Below are 23,406 nucleotides of genomic sequence, written 5' to 3'. Positions count from 1 at the left end.
ACATGGGTGGACCCCTGCTCCCCACAGAACCCCCATGAAGTCAGTGGGGCTCTACACAGGAGTAAGGTTCTACCTGCACTGATGCAGTTGCAGAATCAGGGCTTTTGGATGGATCTTTTCTCCCTCTTCCTTTTTCTTATTACACCATTCAGAACAAAAGATTGGGAATTGACTTGAAGATATTCTCCTTTATGGAACGTGATAAAAGTGGTTCTACTAAAGCTGGTTCTGCTGAGTCATTTTCTCCTGGATGAATTCCAATTAAAAAAAATACTTTGTTTAAAAATGATGATTTAAGTATTTAAGAATTGTGTGACCATTATTTTGCTTAGAAGAATCTACTTTGTTGGTGCTCTAACATCCACTAATTAAAATTAAATGGGTTTCTTCTTCGAAATTGTCAATCAAGCAGAGGCTGCCAGTTGCACTTGAGAATTTCTTCACACTCGTTCTCCATTAAGGAATCTGTTGTGGTTTCCAATCTTTCCTTATCCTTAGCAGCAACCGGACACTGCTGTATCACTGTACAGAAAATAGAGAGAGGTGAAGAGCACAGATGCATCCTTTCATCCTCTTATAGTATTGTGTTGCTCTATCTATCTTCAGAATATTTATCATCCATCAAACTGGAGCTATACCAAGCAGCTTTGCCTTTTTTTTTTTTTTTTTCAAAAACTCTGTTCTTTTAACAATCCTCTCAACATGACTACCAGACTTTTAATGTTGCACTCTAGTATATCCAGTGTAATCTGATAAATTCTGCAGTTTCTCCAGTATCATCGCTCCTATTCAATGCCGTTTGTTAATTAGGCACAGGGATTAGAGTCCTTTTTAGAAGAAAGGTTGCAAAAAATCAGAATCCATCTGGGACAGCTCAGTGAGATTCTGTATGCTTCTTATTTATGTCATATCTGAAGTGGTTCCTGTGGACCAAGCTTTATGGGAGCTTATGCCAGTTATCTGGATACTTGGATTTATACTGAGGCTTTAGAAAGCAAGGTTTTCTTTCCTTCCCATGTTGGGGTAATTTTTGTGGTAGATGCACAGTAACTAAACTTTTCCTGGATTCTGCAGTCTTGGATCACACTGGACAATTGTGACTTAGGATGCAGGTTTTGAAGTGCAGAATGACTCAAAGAGAAACTGTATTTTTCATCAGTCCAGAGCAGGATGGTCCTACTTACCATGGTTTTAAGTTTCAGGAAGTTCCTCCTCAATCAACTGTGTAAGTGGATAAAGACAGACATACCTTTGTTACTTATAGAAACAGACAAGGGATCATGATGAGCAGGACTCTCCTAATGGCAGCCGTAATAGTGCTTAGCTGGCTCAAGATAAAGCTAATGCTGTGCTTGAAAAACTTAATATTGACTAAAGTGACTAGCTGAGAAGATGTGCCACATCCCCAAAAAATGGTGTTTGAATATCTTGCCATTAAAACATCACATGCAAGCCTAAGGTCTCTCCTCTGTGGATCTGTTAATCTCTGAGAAGAACTGCAGCTTTCCTAAATATTACAGATGATATCCAGGCTAGCAAGCAAAAGCTTATTTTCAGTCATGTTTTCCTTCCTCATTTCTTTCATCTCTTTCCTTCACTTCAGCTTTTGTTAGGATCCTAGCAAACAGTACAAACAAGACTGTAGTAACATACAAATGGCCCAGGAAATGGCATTTAATTGGTGCAATCAGATTAAGTGATGGCTCTTATAAACTTCCAAACTCACAGTTCACCAAACCTGACTTAGATGCAGGTCAGTCACAATAGTCCAGAAAGAACAGTATTATATTTTCTTTGTGGGGGCAGGGAGAGGCTTATAAACAACGCATTCTGAATAAATTATGCTGGCCAAAGACCGTCCTGGAAAGTCATTCAAGACAAACCTGGCCACATCTAGAGACTAAGTACTGGTATGTACTCATCGCTAGAGAAGCTGAGTATCTACAAGATAGGATCAGTGTTCTTTTTGTGGTACATGCAGAAAAGAATGTCTTCAGCTATTGTATTCTATTCTATCACTTTTGTAGGAGTTTCTTGAGAAGAATCCATCCAAACTATCTTTCCTATTAGAGTGGAAAACCTTAATCTAAAATTTCCTCTGAATGTCACCAGAGCCAGGAAATAATTCTGCGCAGTTATTGCGTTTCTCCATCAAGAAAAAATCTTAAATGTGTTAGGCTGTAAGGGGACCGTGGAGTTGTATTTAAGGAGGACTCTGCAAGGCTTATTTCTGTGCAGAAGTTACCTGCCTACTTTACCAGAATCATGACTTCCTCATTGAACAAAAAGGTGAGCCTCCTCAAAAAAATCAGTAAAGCTGACTGCTTTGTTGCATCTACACATTCACTAAAATTAATTCTGCTTTCCTCAGCCAATTTGATGTTAGGGTGGCTCTCTTGAAGGACTAATCTGTTTTATTTTCTGTCTTTTCTGTGGGATACTTCTATTAAGAACCCTTTCATTGTGGAATAGCAAATGCCAAAAACAGAGAACATAATAACATAATTTTCTGTGTTCAATTTTACTAATCCAGAAACCTGCCTCACTTTTTTTTTAAACCTCTGTAGTGAGAGGGAGTATAAGCTAGTGATTTAAAGGGACTGGAAGTAAAGAAGAGGTTTTGCCACTGATATATGGGATCCTATACCTCAGCTTCCTCATTGGTAATATGGATATATTAGTGCCTACCTTATAGGAATTTTGAGGCTTAATTCAGTAATGTTTGTAAAACACATTGATAGCCTCTGTTGGAAGGTACTGTGGAAGTGCAAATTATTATTGTGTGGACTGAATTCAGTTATTTTTTGTAAGTTTTCAGGCCTGCCATGGTTAAGGAAAGAAATTTTTTGTGTCTTTAAAAGACAAATGCAAAAAGTTCTTGACTGGGGAGTGTAGAAAGGGACTATCGGAAGAGGTGCTAAAGACATAAAAACTCAGCGTGGTGATTGGTCACCTCTGCTTGATTGACAGGTTTCAGGGGAAAACAAAAACCTATTTATTCTGGCTTAATGGAACTGGAGAACAGAAAATGAGTATCAGGTAAAAATTCCTTTTTTAAAATCTTTGCAGTTCTCCTTTTTAAAATGAGTTAAGACCACACAAATCTAAATTCTCCTCACACACAAATATGGGTAGGAATTTTAGAAGCAGGCAATATATGGGTTGATTTATTCAGTGCATATGCTAGTGGATAAGCGTTGACATCACAAAAACGCCATTGCAGTTGATGCTGATTGACAAGTTTAACAGGCAAAAGGTAGAATCAGTGTAGCGACTGAAACCCTGAACTGCGCAGCTCTTTGTTTAATTTATCATCAGGACATTAAGGGGGAAGGTTTTGTTGTATCTTCCTGTACTGTGCTTGCTCTGCGGTTAAAGTCGGTCAGTTTCTACTGCTATTAATCAGGCATCTTTCATGAGTACTACAGCAAAATTACTCATAAGTAAATGGCTAAAAAGTAAAAGACCTACTGTATCTTTCATCTAACAGTGTGCTGTTTTGGGATGTTTTATGTGCATTTCAGCATCACAGTGGGATTGTAATTTAGTATGATATGTCTCCCTGGTTTTTGATTATTGTTTTTTTTGTTGGGGTTTTTTTTTGCCTTAATGTATTTCAGATTGAAGGACAAGGACACGGGGCAGTTTTTGACTGCAAGTGCTCTCCTGATGGCCAGCATTTTGCATGTACAGACTCTCACGGGCACCTTCTGATTTTTGGCTTTGGCTCCAGTAGCAAATATGATAAGGTACAGTGCAAGGCATAAATCAAAATATCATTTTTAATGTTTAAGTAAAAGTGTTTGTGCATGCTTTTTGTTGGAAAAAACATTGACATCAAATTTATTTCACAGATTTTAAAGCTTTTTATCTTTTCAGTCATGTAAGGTAAAGCTTTTATATTTGTATTGTTAGAGTCCATTCTCTTTCTCTTTATTTTCTTTCTTTTTTTTCCAGCTCATACAATATGGTATGTTTCTATAACTCGCTGCTGCTTTCTACCTCCTGTTCAGCTGCAGTCACTCCAAGTTTCCGTGCTTATAACAAAAGGAGTAGAAATACCTCTAATAATAAAAATAGATTGAAATGCTTAGTACTTTGTTAAATAGGTGACATTAATATACTACAATGAAATTCATTCTAGATTTAACCCTGGCTTTTAGACATAATTGTGCTGGTTCCTGATTAATTCTAATTAATTGAAATTGATCTTTTTAAAAGATATTTTTGGATTATCACATTTGTGGTTCATCCTTGTTTATATCACTTGCTCTGGAAGTTATTTGGAGACAAATTCATACTGTAAATTCATACTGTGGGGGCATCCCCCTAAGGGGGTGTGGAGGAACATTTGGGGTGAGGAGACACGGCAGGGCCTGAGCCAGCTCCCACGGAGGTTGGGGAGGGAGCACCATGCTTCCAGCCGCGTTCTGCCCCCAGACCAGCTCCACTCCCAACCTTGCTCCTCCCCCAACCCCATTCAGCTCCCAGTTCTGTTCTGCCTCCAGGCCAGATCCGTCCCTGTCCCACTCACTCCCAACCCCACTTCGCCCCAGTTCCACTGAGCCCCCTATTCTGCTCCGCTCTGCCCTCATTCCCTCTCTGTCCCCAGACCAGCTCTGCCTCTAGCTCCAGTTCTGCCCCCAGCTCTGTCTCAGCCCAAGCTCCATTGTTGAGGAGGCCATGGCTGTTTAGCAGTGGAGCGGGAGTGTAGATAGATTCCGTTAATGGTAACGTGGGGCGTGGCTGGAACAGTTTGCGCACCACTGCTGTAAATGTACTTTGTTATATTAATGTAATTTTAATTAGGGTGGGTTAATTTTGGTGATCCTAGATATTTCCTTATGTTTATACAGGCTCCCAGTAGTGCCGTATTGGCATTAAAACTGGACTCTAATATGGTTTAAATCAGTGTTTGTTTAATTACTTTTATAACAGGCTTTTTGAAGTATCTGCTCTAATAGATAAAGATTTTTAAAATTTAGTTGTGTGTATTAACACATGGTGCTAATAAAATATGAATACTAAAATGATATAAATGATTTCCTGCTTATCTCCATTTCACCCCATATCTCCTAAAAATGCAGTAACATAACTGTAGTAGTCAGATGTACAATATAGCAGAGTTTGTAAACTACTTAACCCAATTTATGCTGCTTTCTGCCAAGCAACTGTGTTTTTAGAGGATAGGTATGGGTTTTATTCCCCAGTGCAGTACAGTACAAAAATGACTATTAGATGGGGAAAACATTAGCACATTACCTCCTTTCCAGAGGAGTATATAAAGTAGCTGTTCTGTGACCACCTCATTTTTACAGAAGTGTCCATCAGTACAAATCACTTACTTGCTAGGAAAAGACATTGAATACTTACTGCAGACATTTTTATTTGAATGTTTCTATTTTTAATCAGTTGCTTGTAATTAATCAAAAATTGGCTTTACGTTACAGATAGCAGATCAGATGTTCTTTCACAGTGATTATCGACCCCTTATCCGAGATGCCAACAACTTTGTCTTAGATGAACAGACACAGCAGGCTCCACATCTCATGCCTCCCCCATTTTTGGTTGATGTTGATGGCAACCCTCATCCATCAAGATACCAGAGATTAGTTCCAGGTCGTGAGAACTGCAGGGATGAGCAGCTTATTCCACAGATGGGGGTGACTTCCTCAGGTACATAGAGCTTAAGTCCAGTATGCTATAGTGTACATGGGCTTGAATATTGAATTCATCATATGGAAAGTGTAGTGCAGTGGTTTGTGTGTGGTCTAATACAGTTGGAGTTAATAGGACTCTAGAATATTGCCACTATGTTTATCAGCTTAATTAAGAAAAAACCTTTTTTGTGTGTAATAAATCTTGATCTTAATTGGCAGCTAACAAGAAGAGCAGCAATGATGAGAGAAGATATGATTTTGGCTTTGAGGGGAACTGCATCTAGGAGCTGGGAGTCTAAACTTATATTCAGTTGAGGAGAGAAATATCAGCTGAGATTAGAGATTTGACTTGCTTAGGAAAACATCAGCTGCAAACAAGGAAACACCAGCTAGACATTCAGTAAAAACTATGTGCCATAATTGAAATGTATGTTTCTAAAAATTAAGAAGGTTATTTGCAGTGCTGATCTTGTACAATTTAGTAGGAGCCCCATTAAAATACAGTTGTTGTTCCTGAGTGATTGTCCATCCAGATTCCACTGTTGGTGCACATGCACGTGACTCTCTTTAACTAGCAGTGTCCAGTGGACTCACACCAGCACCTGCAGCATGCCCTCCTCAAATAAATTTGATGGTATAAAAGATGTGGAACAGGCTAAACTGCCACTCACTTCCTTCTTACAACCTGTGACTGCGATACAGTGCCCTTTGCAGTGTTCACATCCCTGGCACTGTGCAAATTAGATCTTTAGGTTTACAATTAATGGTATTGTTTAATGTAGTTTAGTTAAGTTTCTTTTGCCTGGTGGCTTTAAACAAATAATTAAAGAGACAATATTCCTTTTTTCATAGTTTAGCCAGTTATATGTCCTTTCTTCTAGGTAGCCCCCAACACATGCACACCTGTACAGGGGTACTAAGAATATGGCAGACAAGAAGTCACCAGGGTTTAAGACCTGTTCCTTATGTGACATCACTATGCCTATTAATGACACACACATTTTGGAACGTTGTTCCATGGGCCATTCCTTCTCAAATCTTACCCAGAGGGCGAGGGAGGCCTAAACGAGCTTGCTCAGGCTCTGGGAGATCAGAGAAGTGACAGCAGGCAGGTCAGTTTGTTATTGCTAGTGCCCTGCTGAGCCATGATTGCACTCCATGCTCCCATGCTGTTGCTTCTCACATGCCTTGTTTGTCTGCCACTCCAGGGTCAAGAATTTGCCTCTCTCCATTGAAGAAACTAGGTGTAGGTTACCTTCACCAATGCCAAGCAAGAGACCCAAGGGCCACATTTCTTTTGGGCTTCCTCTCTTAAGGGCCATAAAACTGAATCGGTTCTGGTACAATGATATTGTAGACTAAGGCGGCACCAGTTCCTCCAGAATCTAACGATTGAGTTTCCCTGAGTACAGAACCTTGGCATTGAGCTTGGTACATTGAGTCTCAGCAGAGAGTGGTTCAGTCACTGCAGAAGTATCAGCCACCAGCATCTGAGGCTACAGCACTGGATACTTCAGTGCTCTCCAGCTCAGCACTGAAGAAGTTCACAGTACTGAGTGACTTTTCCATTGGCCCTGAGTCACCCTTACTAGAATGTAGATTGAGACATTGTTGCTAACTTCTCATCTCCTCAGTTGCCATGTCTTTCCAGAGGTGTCTCATTGGCACCAACGTCGTAAATAAGATACACCAGACAAGATCATCCCCTAGAGGAGGTTTGTTCCTGCTCTTTCTCATCAGCAGAACATAGCAGAGATTCTTCCCTACTGATGGCCCATCACTCCCATGGGTGGCATAGTGAGACTCTAGAGATTAGTCTATTACAAGAGTTAGAAGATGATCAAGGTTGCATTGGGAACATCCCAATGGGTATCCCCCCTTTGTCCTCTCCCCCATGATAGCCATACCAGTCATAGCCATATTGGTCCCCCTAGGATATGAATCCCTATTCCAGGAAACCAGTGTCGGAGAAAAACTCAGTTCTCGCTTTTTGTTTGGGTGCAGCAAAATCAAATACTTTATTATTTCTCCAGTAATTACAATGGAGGGAGAGAGTGCCATAGGACACAGGGTCACCCCAGTCCCGGACAGGTCTCTCAGCTGGTAAACAATTATAGCAAGCCTTTATACCTTTGTTACAGACAATTTCTAGCAATAATACAGACGGTAAAAAGCAACAAATACATTTTGTTTATACATAAGCCTTTCTGCTATCTTATTTGTCTCACTCCTAAGAAAAGCAAGCCTGCATATTTGGTTAGACTGTTGCAAGGTCGTAATAACTTTGTACACAGTTCTTGTCCTCTCGCCTCGCACTATCCTTGCTTCTACAAATCTCACGTCATTAGGGTTACAATATGGCCTGACTCTTGCTAACTGACTGACATACATTAAAATCCCCTTCAAATCCTTATTAATTATTTCCCTGCTTCCACACCAGCATTCTTCTCCGTATCAACAGCCAGATCTCTCTCTCAGCCAGGAAGGAGATTCATTCTCCCCAAACTTCTCAGCAGATCCAGCTACAGCTACTAAAAGGTTAGAGGGAGAATGAGGGGGATGACCTTCACTCTGCTGAGCAGGAGTACCCACCACCTCTTCTTCCCTGGATGAGGCTGTCAACCCTCCAACTACCGCCTTGATGGATCAGTTTAAGGTCTTTCAAGAGCTGATGATGAGGATGATAGAAACAGTAGACATTCCTCTAGAGGTTATCCAGGAGCAAAAACATTAATTTCTGAATATCAGGAAGACCAATTATGCCTACAAATGATGCTTAGTTGAACCTGCTAAGTCCATTTGGCATATGCTTACATCCGTACCATCCAGCTCCAAGAGATTTGATGGAAGGTAGAAGGTCCATGCCTAGTGGTTTGCGTTCTTTTACTAGCATCCTGTACCTGGCTTTCTGGTGGTGCAAGCTGTCCCAGAGAGGACAAAAACATCAGGATACTCCAAAGTCCACCCCTTATGGGAAGGACCCTAAAAACCTTGACTTTTTTGGCCAAAAGGGCTGTTCATTAGCCAGTACTGCTCTCAAATACATTTTATTTAATTGGGACAAGCTCTCAGTGTTGTAGACAAACTATCTAACAAACATCAGGATGAGATGAAATCCCTCATGGCCAACAGCTAGCTGACTGCCAGAGCCTCACTTTAGTCTGTGATCGGATTTGAAGAACAATAGCCACTGCAGTTACCACGAGGAGATCTTTTATGGGGTCAGGCATTTGGAATTCAAAGGGAGGTCCAGGTAACAATTGAGAACCTCCCACTTGAGGGTAGATAGCAATTGAGGACCTCTCATTTGAGTGCAATAATCTGTTTAATAGTGGTACAGATGAAGCATTCCATACCCTGAAAGATTCCAAGGCAACCTTGCACTCTTTGGGACTCTGTCTTCTCTCTGAAGAGAGAGCAGCAGAGACCATGGCCTCAGTACAGGCAGTGGTCTCCATCCCAATATTATCCCCATCACTGGAGACTCCAAGGGAGAGGCAGAGATTTCACCAGCGGTGATTCTGCCTCCCCCTCAACTGCCTCCCAGTCTGGGGCTCCAAATACACAATAAATTTGATGCCATTGACATCTTGATTGTTTCACCACAAAACTCTTTCTATCACACTCCCAATACAGAGTCTTACCCTTTGGCTACTCCACAACTCCCTGGGTCTTTACCCAAGTTCTGGCTGTAGTGGCAGCTAATCTTAAGGAGGCAGAATTCAGGTAGATCCCTATCTAGATAACTAGCTAGTTTGAGGAAGATCTCCACAGCAAGTGACTGGTTCTCTTCATGTAATTCTAAAATTATTTGTTTCACTAGGACTCAGAATCCATATTGACTCTAACTCAGATCATAGAATTCATAGAGGAGGCAGTGTTAGACTTCAGGTCAGTGAGGGCATATCTTCCTGAATAGAGATTTTGGACAATAATGGGCTTCCTTGTTCAACTTCAAGCCCACCCAAGAACACTGGTGAGGGATGTGCCTGAGGCTCATGGGACATATGACTGCATGCACTTACGTTACACAGCATGCCAGACTTCACCTTAGAAGTGGCAAGGGTGGATGAAATCAGTGTATTTACTGAACAGGCACCGCATGGATATGGTGATCACAGTCCCACAAGAAATCCTCTCCTTGTTAAACAGATGGATAGAACCATTTCAGGTGTCCTTACTCCATGCCTTTACTTATAAAGGTTCTGGTAAAAGATGCCTTTAGTCAGGGTTTGTGCTGGTGCATCTTGAGCAGCTGAAAATTCAGTTCCTCAGCAGGCCTGTCTACATATAAAAATTTTAGGTCTCCATGTCAGACACCTAGCATGTAAGGGTTTCTTACCTCTTCTGCAGTGCTCAGCAATCCAAGTACTGGCAGACAACACCAGTTATGCACTGTATAAACAGACAAGTATGCGAGAGATTCTCTCCACTCTGCCAAGAAGCTGTACATCTGTGGGAATGGTGCATCTGATATCTCTCCACCTGCCTAGGCTTCAGAACACCCTAGTAGACCAGCTCACCTGTACTTTTTCTGAAAACTGTGAGTGGCCTCTCAAATACTCAATCCTGCTGAGCATTTCCAGATGGTGACTCTTAAAAGTGCGCTTGTTTGCAACCTGCCACAACAAGTGTTGGATGCTTTGCACCAGAGGGAATGCTACACTGGGATTAATGTACGCCTTTCCCCAGTACCCTTGATATCAAGGGTTCCGAAGAAACTGAGACTATATGCTGGTTACATCCTCATGATAGGCTCAGCATAGGCCAGGAGTTCTGAGATTCTCCAAATCTGAATACATCAGCACGGCCGCCTTACCAGCTCAGCCTGGCATAATCACTCATATCTTGAACTTGGACCCAGCATCACTACACCTGACAGGCTGGATGTAATACAAAGAGATAAGCTGTTCAGCTGAGATTCAGAACACTTTGATTCAAAGCAAGGAGCCTTTGACCAGACTGACATACAAGGCCAAATGGAAGAGGTTTTCTCTGAGCATGTCTGCACTGGTTCACCACTGATCTCTCCAATTCCAGCAATAGTGGAGTATTTGTTAGCCTGGAGACAAGCCTGAACTTTCCATCAGTTCAGTCAGAGTCCATTTAGCAGCAGTATGTGCAAATTATTGTCCTATCCCAGGTGACGTGTTTTTTTCACACAGAGTGGCAAAATTATTGAAAATACTTATTTATGTTTTCCCCCTTGTTACAATACCACCTTCTCCCTGGAACCTTAATGTGGTACTAGCTGGATTTATTGGGGATCCCCTTTCACCCTTACCATGTCCTACTTTTCTCACCTTTCAGTGAAAACAGCTTTCAGTGATCCTTAAGTAATCTAGGAGGGCAGAGGAAATTTGGACACTCATGACTGGTCCCCTATATGCAGTATTTCACAATGACAGGATTACCCTTAGACTTCACTTGAAGTTCCTGCCTAAGATTATTTCAGAATCCCATATAAATTAGTTCACTTATCTTCTGGTTTTCTTTCCTAAGCTTCATATTAATCCAGAGGAAATGAAGCTTTACGCAATAGCCGTAGTGAGAGCTTTATCTTTTTTAGATAGGACAAGATCTTTAAAGAGCTCATCTAGGCTATTTGTAGCATTTGCAGACAGACTCAGAGGGCAGCCTATATCCACGTGGATGTCCAATTGCATAATGACTTATCATCTAGCTCAAAAGATCATATTAGAACTTTATTCCACTATGGCTCAAGCAGATTTTATTGCTTGTTTGGCTAATATTCCATCTGAGATATGTAATACAGCTACATGGATCTCAGTTCACACACTTACCACTTACTATTCTCTAGTGTAGGCTTCCAGATCAGGTGCTAATTTTCAGTAGGGCTATTCTGCTATCCTAATTCAAGTAGGACTCCTTTTATCCATCTCCAAGCAATTAAACAATTGTTTGTTAGTCCCCAAGAGTGAAATCTGTGTGGACAAGCACTTGAAGAAAGAATGATTACTTTCCCTCTAGTATCTGGTTCTTTAAAATATGTTGTCCACATAGATTCCACAACCTGTCCTCCATCCCCCCACTAATTCACAGTCCTGTTCCTGTGGCTTTCTGTATTGGTGGATAAGCCCACTCCACCCTTTATGCTTTCAGCTGGGGAGGCTTGGTGTGCTCCAGGGCTCCCAGGGTGCACGTGTGGCCCTAATGGATGCTACAAATCAAAAAGAATCTGATCAAGGGTGTATGTGCGCCACAAGTGGAATCTGTGTGGATATGACATATTGAAGAACCATAGTTTCTGTAGAGTAAGTAATCATTCTTTTTGTGTTTGTCCAAGAAATGTTTACTATTGATTAAGCTGTGGCCTTAATCAGATACATAATTAAACTCCAATACAGGTATAAACTAATGGAAACTACTGAAATTGAATGCCGTTAGACTGCAAAATGTTATGCTTTGGTGACAATAGTTCCGTAACAGGATATTTACTTCTCCAAGAACTACCCAAGGTTATTTTGCATTACTTGCAGTGGCACTCATACAAGTTTGAGTATATGGTTCCGGCCCCATGGTATTGACAATCTAATTAGTAGCAAGAAATCTAACAAAAAGTGGGTTAGATTTTTAAAACTAGAATGTCTATGCTAACACTTACAAGACATGCAATAACTTACATTGCACTTTGCAAATTTTACAGGTAGAACTTAGATCGTTTGGAATACTTGGCTTATTGTGTCAAAAATGTAGTTTTGTTTCTTGCATTTTTTCCCCACAGGACTGAACCAAGTACTGAGTCAACAAGCAAATCAGGAAGTTAGTCCGTTGGACAGTATGATACAGAGACTTCAGCAAGAACAAGATCAGAGACGTTCTGGGGAGGCAGGCACCAGCAATACTAGCCGGATAGGAAGAAGTAAGACAAACTTTTTTTGTTTCTTTTCAAACAATTTATAATGAGGGTATGTCTACACTGCAGTTAACACCCACAGCTGGCCCATGCCAGCTGACTTGGGCTCAAGCTAAGGAACTGTTTAATTGCAGTGTAGACCCTTGGGCTCAGGCTGCAGCCCAAACTCTGGGATGTTTCCATCTTGCAGGTTCCTAGAGTCCAAGCTCCAGTTAAACAGTCCATTGTCACAGGCCAGATGTGGATTTTTAATTGAAATGTAGAAAGAATATGTGAAATGGAAAATAAATGGATATAATGAGATTGAGGAGGTATGAGAGTAGTGGAAAAGACAAACTTGGGGATAAATATTACTGCTGCTTTCCGGCCTTTTTCTAAAATTTAATGAATTATTTAACTGAAAGGAATATACTGTAACTGTACAGTAGCTGTACAGCAAAGCTCAAAAAATTGTGCTGCAACCACGTGATCTTTAGAAGAGAGTATTGACTTAATACTATTGTGTAATCTGGAAACAGCTATCTCACTGATAAAATACCATAGGTGTCACAAAGGATGTGGGAGGTAATACCTGAAAAAGGATGGCTCTGGAGCAGGTTTAGTAAGGACCAATGCAGTTAGCTTGCAGCACATCTCCTGGTAATCTGCAGGGGAATAAAAACCAGATTAAAATAATGAAGGTAAATCTCAAGAAGGAGCAATACCCAGAACTGTCAGACTAGAGGTAGAGATATTAAAATCTTACTGTGTGAAAATTTCTACATGAAAGGACCTTGAGGGGATGCCTAAGCAGTCAGCTCCTATTTGAGTGTTTGGAGTATGTTTGTTTGTTTTGTTTATGTATTTATTTGCATATTTGATTTGTTTTCCCCAATATACTATCAAAACCACTTTTTTGAACTGGAAACCTAATCTCCAGGACTCCATCACTCCACAAATTCTATGAATGTCACAATGGATCTGATTTTTTTAGGATAGTAGCTTTTTCACATTTCTTAAGGAGTGATTGGATTCAGTAGGAGATCCAGGTTCCTCAGTTGTTGTGGCTGCTATGGATAGAGAAAGAGAGGAATACTTTGTGGCATCTGTTCCCCATTCTTACACTTTTTCCTCTTCTTTGAGAATTATCTCCAGCTGGGGTTCAAGAGACAAAGTCTGTGAGGACGGTAATCTCCAGCTGTGATGAACCTAGAACCTGAGATCAGTGACAAGAGCCTACTTAATTTCTGTTAGCTTAAGATAAAATATAACCCTTAATGTGAAAATGTTTTCAGAAGGTGGTTTTAAAGGCCAACAGTTAACATATACTATATGGATTGAGAGAACCTACAGTAATGCTTTGTCAGCTTGCCTTACGTTATTCAGATCTTTACACTTTTACTGCTTGTTGCCTGTGAACTGCATTCTTGTGCAGGAGAAATGTGCCTCTGGATAATATGGACATACAGTTCCACTTGGACATTTTCAGTTAATGCTTTAAGCATTAGATCAAGTAAAGTATGTACTAAAATTGCTACTCTTGCTCTTTGTTTTTGCAAGCCTTCTCTTAGAATTTAGATGACTGCAATTACTATTTTAATTTGTCAGGCTCTGTAAGCTCTACCTCAGAAGTACATTCACCACCAAATATAGGATTAAGGCGCAGTGGGCAAATTGAGGGCGTGCGACAGATGCATAGCAACGCACCACGAAGTGAAATAGCCACTGAGCGGGACCTCGTGGCTTGGAGTCGAAGGGTTGTGGTACCTGAGCTGTCACCAGGGGTAGCCAGGTAAGAAATCTCCTCTGAAAGCTGGTTGATTAATTCTCTTAAATTGTTACATTTGAATTTTAGTCTTGTTGACGTAAGGTAACTCAGTTTTGGTATGTGTATATCTTGATGGATTTATAGTATCTATAAAGTGTACTTTTAAAAAAAATCAACTTGCTCTTTTTGCATCTTTTGGAAGAAATGGCATTTAGGTAGGCGCTGATTTGGAAAACCATAGTTTGGCAAATGGGGGATTAGGTTGTCATACTGTGCTGAGGGGACATAAATGCCTAGGATCAGTACCCTACTCCATAAACACTATAACAGTATTGTCTGGCTGCTGGGAGCAATCATTTGGCTATAGCACTTTATTTTTTAAATCTTTATCCCTTTTTTGGCAGGGATGGGACACTGACCCAGTTCATCATTTTTCCCCATTCTTACTACCTTTTTCCTGTTCTTTGAGAATCATCTCCAGCTGGGGTTCAAGAGACAAAGTCTGTGCGGATGGGAACATCCAGCAATTTCTTTGGCAAAATGTAAATTTCTCACTCTAACACTTTTTCCTTCCAAAGAATGGCCCCTTAATTAAGCGATAGTCCATTTGATTTCGTTAACACCTGCCTGAGGCCTCAGTTTGCCTTTTGTCTCTGAAGAACTGGTTTGTGGCTGCTTCCCAATATTTGTATATGTCTTAGGCTACGTCTATACTACCCGCCGGGCGGGTAGCATTCGACTTCTCGGAGTTCGATATATCGCGTCTCATCTAGACGCGATATATCGAACTCCGAACGCGCTCCCGTCGACTCTGGAACTCCACCACCGCAAACGGCGGTGGCGCAGTTGACGGGGGAGCTGCGGACTTCGATCCCGCGGCATCTGGATGGGTGAGTAGTTCGAACTAAGGTAGTTCATACCCTAGTTCGACACCGCCCCCCCCCAGTGTAGACCAGGCCTTAGTAACATCATACAGTGGAATCTTATAACTTTGCATACAGTGTTGCCACACATATTTTACCAGGACAGTAATGATCAGTAAATTAGAGTTTTGAAATGATACCTTACAAGGCATAGTTTGTACAAAATGTATCCTAGTTTGAAAAAGGGGTGAACATAGTGTTACAGACTCTCACACCCACCTCTTCCAAAAAAGAAGTCAAGATGTTAAAGTCTGTAATAATTTTATTTCTGTGAGTGGTAAAACTCCCATAAGAAACAGATGTTGAGAATAAATCTGCTCTGTTCCTGACCGCAAACACAAGCTTTTGAGTGTATTTACCAACCTACAGCTGACTGCTTCTTGAAAATACCTACTTTCAAATATGTTTTACTCAGTTGCCTTAGATGCCATGTGGAGTCTTCTGAAGAATCTGTGGCTCTTAAATCAAAATTAAAATCTTGGGGCTAGAAACTGGCTTAGTGCTTGGAATCCGATAAAAGCTCTTTTTATGAACTGAGTATACTTTAGAGTAGCCACATATGCAAGGTAGCTGCTGTTTGAATCCTAACCGTATCCAGGAAGTGCACTCATGAATTCAGATTCTCACTAGAATGAGAGAGAAATTAATCTTCTTTCAGTATATGTCAGTGTGGATCTTTCTGTGGGTATGTGTACCTCTCATGTGTGCAAGCTTTGAATCTTTTGAATAGCAGTGTCTGGTGAGCTCATGCATGCACCCTGTGCTGCCTCATTCTTCCAAGTGAGGGCATAAAGGGTAGAGTGGTCTCAACCTTCCCCCAGTTCCCACTGACTGTCTGTGGCAGTGAGATGGAACCTGTACTGTTTGACCAGCTTCTCATTTTTCAGATCTCTGTTACAATGAATCCCTCACTTCTACTTTTTTTTATAAGTTCCTTTAAAAAAAAAAAGAGAGAGAGAGAGAGCGAGAGCAGTTAGGATAGGCAGGAGGAGACCTCCCTGTACAGTGAGGTGAGGTGCTTTGCACAAATTATCATCACTGGGGTTAAACCCTCTCCTTCCAGTGATGGCTTAATGCCTCTTATAGATGGACACAGAAGATGCCTGTTCTTCCTTGGGGGAGGGTCACATCCCCAACAAATGAATTTTGGATATAGTTGCCCATGGCTGCATGATTAAGTTCACTTCCCTTCCCTCTTTAAGGATTCTTCTCACAAAAGCCTTTTGCAATCAGAAGCAGCCTTGTTATTTCATCTAGGAGCTGTACAAGCGATTCCACAGGAGTACAGGGGAAGAGGTTTCTGAAGAAGAAGAAAGGGGGGTCTTCATCTTATCAAGACCTGAGGAGACTAAACAAATACTTAAGCGGCTTCTGATTCAAGATTGTTAGGTTTGCCTCTGTTATTCCATCCCTCCAAGCTCTGGACTGTTTTGTAGCTCTTAACTTACAGAACAGGTACTTCCACACTGCCATCCACCAAGTGCACAGGAAATGTCTGTGATTCACAGTGGGGCCAACACTATCAGTACAAGGTACTGCTCTTAAGATGCTCCATGTCATTGAGAGTCTCTATGAAATACCTAGTTGTCAAGATGGTGCACCTAAGAAAGAAGGTGTCATGCTGTCTTGAGCAGCTCATAGTCGAGAGTGCCAGACTTCAGGGCGGAGACCCCAAACTGATTGCATGTTCTACAATTAGATTTCACCAACTTACTAATCATATAGCACGTGACCGAGATTTGTCGCTGAATTTGTCACTGATTTACTTGGACGGTGAGCTACCGGCTCTTCACCTGGCTGATGATGATGCTATCAAAGGGCTGGGCCCACTGTGCATACACTGCGAGAAGACCAACCCAGTAACCAATGTGAACTCCTGAAGCTTCTAACATTCTTACCACGGAGTACAGACAATCCCCTTGGTCATTCCAGTCTATCTTGCCATCCAGGCAAAATGGACTTAGGTCTGGTCTACACTATAGAGCTAGGTTGATGCAAGGAAGCTTACGTCATCCTAACTATGCAATTATCTACACTTAAATTTTGTACCTGCCGATGTAACTGCCCTGCTACGCCAACTTAATAACTCTACCTGCATGAGCAGCGTAGAGTCAAGGTTGATATTGTTAGGTCAGTGCAGTGTTGGTGAAGACATTGCATTGCTTACATTGACTGTTACTGGCTTTCAGGAGCCATCCAGCAATGCCCCACACTGATAGTACAATTGATAAAAGAGCTCATGATGAGGATGCACACCGCTGACACAAGGAGCAAAGTATAGACACACACAAACGATGTAATTACTGCAGTGGCTGTATGCCGATGTAGGTCCCTGCGACCCATCGCTTCCTGCAGCTTCCATTGGCTGGTAACGGCGAACTGCGGCCACTGGTTGCTGTGGAGGGCCATGCCTGCGGACAGTCAACGTTCGCAAAATGTCTCATGATCCGCAATCAGCTTACCTCAATGGGCCTCAGGTTGCCCACCGCTGATCTAGAGCATTAATAACAAACACATCTGCCTTGGGTCGAGTACCCCTCCTGGACCATCTGTTGAAATTACACAGAAACATCTTAGGACTTAGTCATCAGACTGCTGACATCTGTGGCGTTGCTCCCAGTCCTGTGACATTCAGTAGTACAGATACTGAGAGACAATAAGTCTGAAGTGTACTACATAAAGAAACAAGGGGTAGCCTGCTCTTCTCCCCCTTAGCAAGAAAGTGATCGTGCTATGGAAATGGTGCTCCCTGTGTAGCATAACTTGGACAGCCCGGCACCTTCCAAGAAACAACAACAACCTGACAGATTTCTCAGGCAGGCAGTCACCAACCACAAGTACTCACTGCTGAAATCTGGAATCTGATGATAGACCTGTTTGCCACAAAGGACAGACTTCTGTTCTAGTGGAGGCATGGACACAGGATCTTTGTCAGGCACCTTCCACAGTGTCTGGGAAAGATCCTGGACTTCTTTATGCCTTTCTACTAATCCCCAGAGCGATTGCCAAAGCCAGATATGATCAAGTGAGCCTCACCCTCATAACTCTGTGCTGGCCAAGACAATTGTGGATGATGGACTTCCTGCAGATGTCCATGCAACTATAGATCAGGTTCCCAGACCTGTTTTCTCAATATCAGAGTCAGGTATTCCATCCAGACCTGAAGTCACTGCAACTGACAGCCTGCGTAAAGGTACAGTGATGGTGAAATGCTAAGGGAAATTAGAGAGGCTATCAAAATTAAGAACTCAATAATAGTGGGGGATTTCAATTATCCCCACATGGACTGGAAACATTTCACTTCAGGACAAAATGCAGAGATAAAATTTCTCGATACTTTAAATGACTGCTTCATGGAGCAGCTGGTACAGGAACCCACAAGGGGAGAGGCAACTCTAGATTTAATCCTGAGTGGAGCACAGGAGCTGATCCAAGAGATAACTATAACAGGACCACTTGGAAATAGTGACCATAATACAATAGCACTCAACATCCCTGTGGTGGGAAGAACATCTCAACAGCCACAACACTGTGGCATTTAATTTCAAAAGGGGGAACTATGCAAAAATGAGGGTGTTAGTTAAACAAAAGTTAAAAGGTACAGTGACTAAAGTGAAATCCCTGCAAGCTGCATGGGCGCTTTTTAAAGACACCATAATAGAGGCCCAACTTCAGTGTATACCCCAAATTAAGAAACACAGTAAAAGAACTAAAAAAGAGCCACATGGCTTAACAACCATGTAAAAGAAGCAGTGAGAGATAAAGACTTCCTTTAAAAAGTGGAAGTCAAATCCTAGTGAGGCAAATAGAAAGGAGCATAAATACTGCCAAATTAAGTGCAAGAGTGTAATAAGAAAAGCTAAATAGTAGAGGAAGCAATAGTGGATGGGAACTTGAGATGGTCGAGTTCAGGATCCTGACACAAGGAAGAAAGGAGAGCAGTAGAACAGAGACCCTGGACTTCAGAAAAGCAGACTTCGACTCCCTCAGGGAACTGATGGGCAAGGTCCCCTGGGAGAATAACATGATGGGGAAAGGAGTCGAGGAAAGCTGGCTGTATTTTAAAGAAACCTTATTGAGGTTGCAGGAACAAACCATCCCGATGTGTAGGAAGAAAAGTAAATATGGCAGGCGACCAGCTTGGCTCAACAGTGAAATCCTTGCTCATCTTAAACACAAAAAAACAGCTTATAAGAAGTGGAAGATTGGACAAATAACCAGGGAGGAGTATAAAAGTATTGCTCAGGCATGCAGGAGTGAAATTAGGAAGGCCAAATCACATTTGGAGTTGCAGCTAGCCGGAGATGTTAGGAGTAACAAGAAGGGTTTCTTCAGGTATGTTAGCAACAAGAAGACAGTCAAGGAAAGTGTGGGCCCCTTGCTGAATGAGGGAGGGAACCTAGTGACAGAGGATGTGGAGAAAGCTGGTGTACTCAATGCTTTTTTTGCCTCTGTCTTCACAGACAAGGTCAGCTCCCAGACAGCTGCACTCTGCAGCATGGTATGGGGAGGAGGTGACCAGCTCTCTGTGGAGAAAGAAGTAGTTCGGGACTATTTAGAAAAGCTGGACGAGCACAAGTCCACGGGGCCGGATGCGCTGCATCCGAGGGTGCTAAAGGAGTTGGCCGATGAGATTGCAGAGCCATTGGCCATTATCTTTGAAAAATCATGGCGATCGGGGGAGGTCCCGGATGACTGGAAAAAGGCTAATGTAATGCCCATCTTTAAAAAAGGGAAGAAGGAAGATCCAGGGAACTACAGGCCAGTCAGTCTCACCTCAGTCCCTGGAAAAATCATGGAACAGGTCCTCAAGGAATCAATTCTGAACCACTTAAAGGAGGAGAAAGTGATCAGGAACAGTCAGCATGGATTCACCAAGGGCAAGGACTTTAGCAAAGCTTTTGATACAGTCTCCCACAGTATTCTTGCCAGCAAGTTAAAGAAGTCTGGGCTGGATGAATGAACGGTGAGGTGGATAGAAAACTGGCTAGATGGTCGGGCTCAACGGGTAGGGATCAATGGTTCCATGTCTAGTTGGCAGCCGGTATCAAGTGGAGTGCCCCAAGGGTCGGTGCTGGGGCCGGTTTTATTCAATATCTTCATTAACGATCTGGAGGATGGTGTGGACTGCACCCTTAGCAAGTTTGCAGATGACACTAAACTGGGAGGAGTGGTTGATACGCTGGAGGGTAGGGATAGGATACAGAGGGACCTAGACAAATTAGAGGATTGGGCCAAAAGAAATATGATGAGGTTCAACAAGGACAAGTGCAGAGTCCTGCACTTAGGACGGAATAATCCCATGCACTGCTACAGACTAGGGACCGAATGACTGGACAGCAGTTCTGGAGAAAAGGACCTAGGGGTTACAGTGGACGAAAAGCTGAATATGAGTCAACAGTGTGCCCTTGTTGCCAAGAAGGCTAATGGCATTTTGGGTTGTATAAGTAGGGGCATTTCCAGCAGATCGAGGGATGTGATCATTCCCCTCTACTCAGCACTGGTGAGGCCTCATTTGGAGTACTGTGTCCAGTTTTGGGCCCCACACTACAAGAAGGATGTGGATAAATTGGAGAGAGTCCAGCGGAGGGCAACAAAAATGATTAGGGGGCTGGAGCACATGACTTATGAGGAGAGGCTGAGGGAACTGAGATTGTTTAGTCTGCAGAAGAGAAGGAGGGGGGATTTGATAGCTGCTTTCAACTACCTGAAAGGGGGTTCCAAAGAGGATGGATCTAGACTGTTCTCAGTGGTAGAAGATGACAGAACAAGGAGTAATGGTCTCAAGTTGCAGAGGGGGAGGTTTAGGTTGGATATTAGGAAAAACTTTTTCACTAGTAGGGTGGTGAAGAACTGGAATGGGTTACCTAGGGAGGTGGTGGAATCTCCTTCCTTAGAGATTTTTAAGGTCAGGCTTGACAAAGCCCTAGCTGGGATGATTTAGTTGGGTTTGGTCCTGCTTTGAGCAGGGGGTTGGACTAGATGACCTCCTGAGGTCCCTTCCAACCCTGAGATTCTATGATTCTAAAGAGAAGTTTGAAGAACGGCTAGCCAAAAACTCCAAAGGTGATGATAAAATGTTTTTTAAGTACATCAGAAGCAGGAAGCCTGCTAAACAACCAGTGTGGTCCCTTGATGATCGAGATAGAAAAGGAGCACTTAAAGACGATAAAGTCATTGCGGAGAAACGAAATGGATTCTTTGCTTCAGTCTTCACGGCTGAGGATGTTAGGGAGATTCCCAAACCTGAGCTGGCTTTTGTAGGTGACAAATCTGAGGAACTGTCACAGATTGAAGTGTCACTAGAGGAGGTTTGGAATTAATTGATAAACTCAACATAAACAAGTCATCGGGATCAGATGGCATTCACCCAAGAGTTCTGAAAGAAATCAAATGTGAAGTTGCGGAACTATTAACTAAGGTTTGTAACCTGTCCTTTAAATCGGCTTCTGTACCCAATGACTGGAAGTTAGCTAATGTAACACTAATACTTAAAAAGGGCTCTAGAAGTGATCCCGGTAATTACAGACCAGTAACTCTAACGTCGGTACTGGGCAAATTAGTCGAAACAATAGTTAAGAATAAAATTGTCAGACACATAGAAAAACATAAACTGTTGAGCAGTAGTCAACATGGTTTCTGTAAAGGGAAATCATGTCTTACTAATCTATTAGAGTTCTTTGAAGGGGTCAACAAACATGTGGACAAGGGGGATCCAGTGGACGTAGTGTACTTAGATTTCCAGAAAGCCTTTGAGAAGGTCCCTCACCAAAGGCTGTTACGTAAATTAAGCTGTCATGGGATAAAAGGGAAGGTCCTTCCATGGATTGAGAACTGGTTAAAAGACAGGGAACAAAGGGTAGGAATTAATGGTAAATTCTCAGAATGGAGAGGGGTAACTAGTGGTGTTCCCCAAGGATCAGTCCTCGGAGCAATCCTATTCAACTTATTCATAAATGATCTGGAGAAAGGGGTAAACAGTGAGGTGGCAAAGTTTGCTGATGATACTAAACTGCTCAAGATAGTTAAGATCAAAGCAGATTGTGAAGAACTTCAAAAAGATCTCACAAAACTAAGTGATTTGGCAACAAAATGGCAAATGAAATTTAATGTGGATAAATGTAAAGTAATGCACATTGGAAAAAATAACCCCAACTATACATACAATATGATGGGGGCTAATTTAGCTACAACGAGTCAGGAAAAAGATCTTGGCGTGATCGTGGATAGTTCTCTGAAGATGTCTACGCAGTGTGCAGAGGCGGTCAAAAAAGCAAACAGGATGTTAGGAATCATTAAAAAGGGGATAGAGAATAAGACTGAGAATATCTTATTGCCCTTATATAAATCCATGGTACGCCCACATCTCGAATACTGCGTACAGATGTGGTCTCCTCATCTTAAAAAAGATATACTGGCACTAGAAAAGGTTCAGAAAAGGGCAACTAAAATGATTAGGGGTTTGGATAGGGTCCCATATGAGGAAAGATTAAAGAGGCTAGGACTCTTCAGCTTGGAAAAGAGGAGACTAAGGGGGGATATGATAGAGGTATATAAAATCATGAGTGATGTTGAGAAAGTGGATAAGGAAAAGTTATTTACTTATTCCCATAATACAAGAACTAGGGGTCACCAAATGAAATTAATAGGCAGCAGGTTTAAAACAAATAAAAGGAAGTTTTTCTTCACGCAGCGCACAGTCAACTTGTGGAACTCCTTACCTGAGGAGGTTATGAAGGCTAGGGCTATAACAGCATTTAAAAGAGAACTGGATAAATTCATGGAGGTTAAGTCCATAAATGGCTATTAGCCAGGATGGGTAAGGAATGGTGTCCCTAGCCTCTGTTTGTCAGAGGTGGAGATGGATGGCAGGAGAGAGATCACTTGATCATTGCCTGTTAGGTTCACTCCCTCTGGGGCACCTGGCATTGGCCACTGTCAGTAGACAGTATACTGGGCTAGATGGACCTTTGGTCTGACCCAGTACGACTGTTCTTATGTTATGTAGCTGAACGCCATGGAAAGGCAGTTCTCCTCACACGTTCAGATGATCCTGGCACCGAGCACGAAACTATCCAAGAGGAAAACTTACTCCTCTAGATTAAAAAATTTCTCAATATGGGAAGCCCAACATGCCTTAAACCCTGCACAAGACCTGATGAGGAAGATTCTAGACCAGTGCTGGAACTGGAAGGGGAA

General features: G+C 42.0%; 1 protein-coding gene across 1 annotated transcript in view; it reads left to right on the top strand.

Moving 5' to 3' along the window:
* LOC123365963 (pleckstrin homology domain interacting protein) overlaps positions 1 to 23,406 on the top strand; it is a 357,662-nt gene that overhangs the window by 211,161 nt on the left and 123,095 nt on the right. The window contains exons 16-19 of the mRNA XM_045009003.1: positions 3,621 to 3,749; positions 5,451 to 5,676; positions 12,406 to 12,543; positions 14,125 to 14,308. Coding sequence (XP_044864938.1) covers positions 3,621 to 3,749; positions 5,451 to 5,676; positions 12,406 to 12,543; positions 14,125 to 14,308 — 677 coding nt within the window. The remainder of the gene's footprint in view (positions 1 to 3,620; positions 3,750 to 5,450; positions 5,677 to 12,405; positions 12,544 to 14,124; positions 14,309 to 23,406) is intronic.

This window comes from Mauremys mutica, chromosome 3 (assembly GCF_020497125.1).
Source record: "Mauremys mutica isolate MM-2020 ecotype Southern chromosome 3, ASM2049712v1, whole genome shotgun sequence".
NCBI lineage: Eukaryota > Metazoa > Chordata > Testudines > Geoemydidae > Mauremys > Mauremys mutica.
This window is presented reverse-complemented; position numbering and strand designations above follow the sequence as displayed.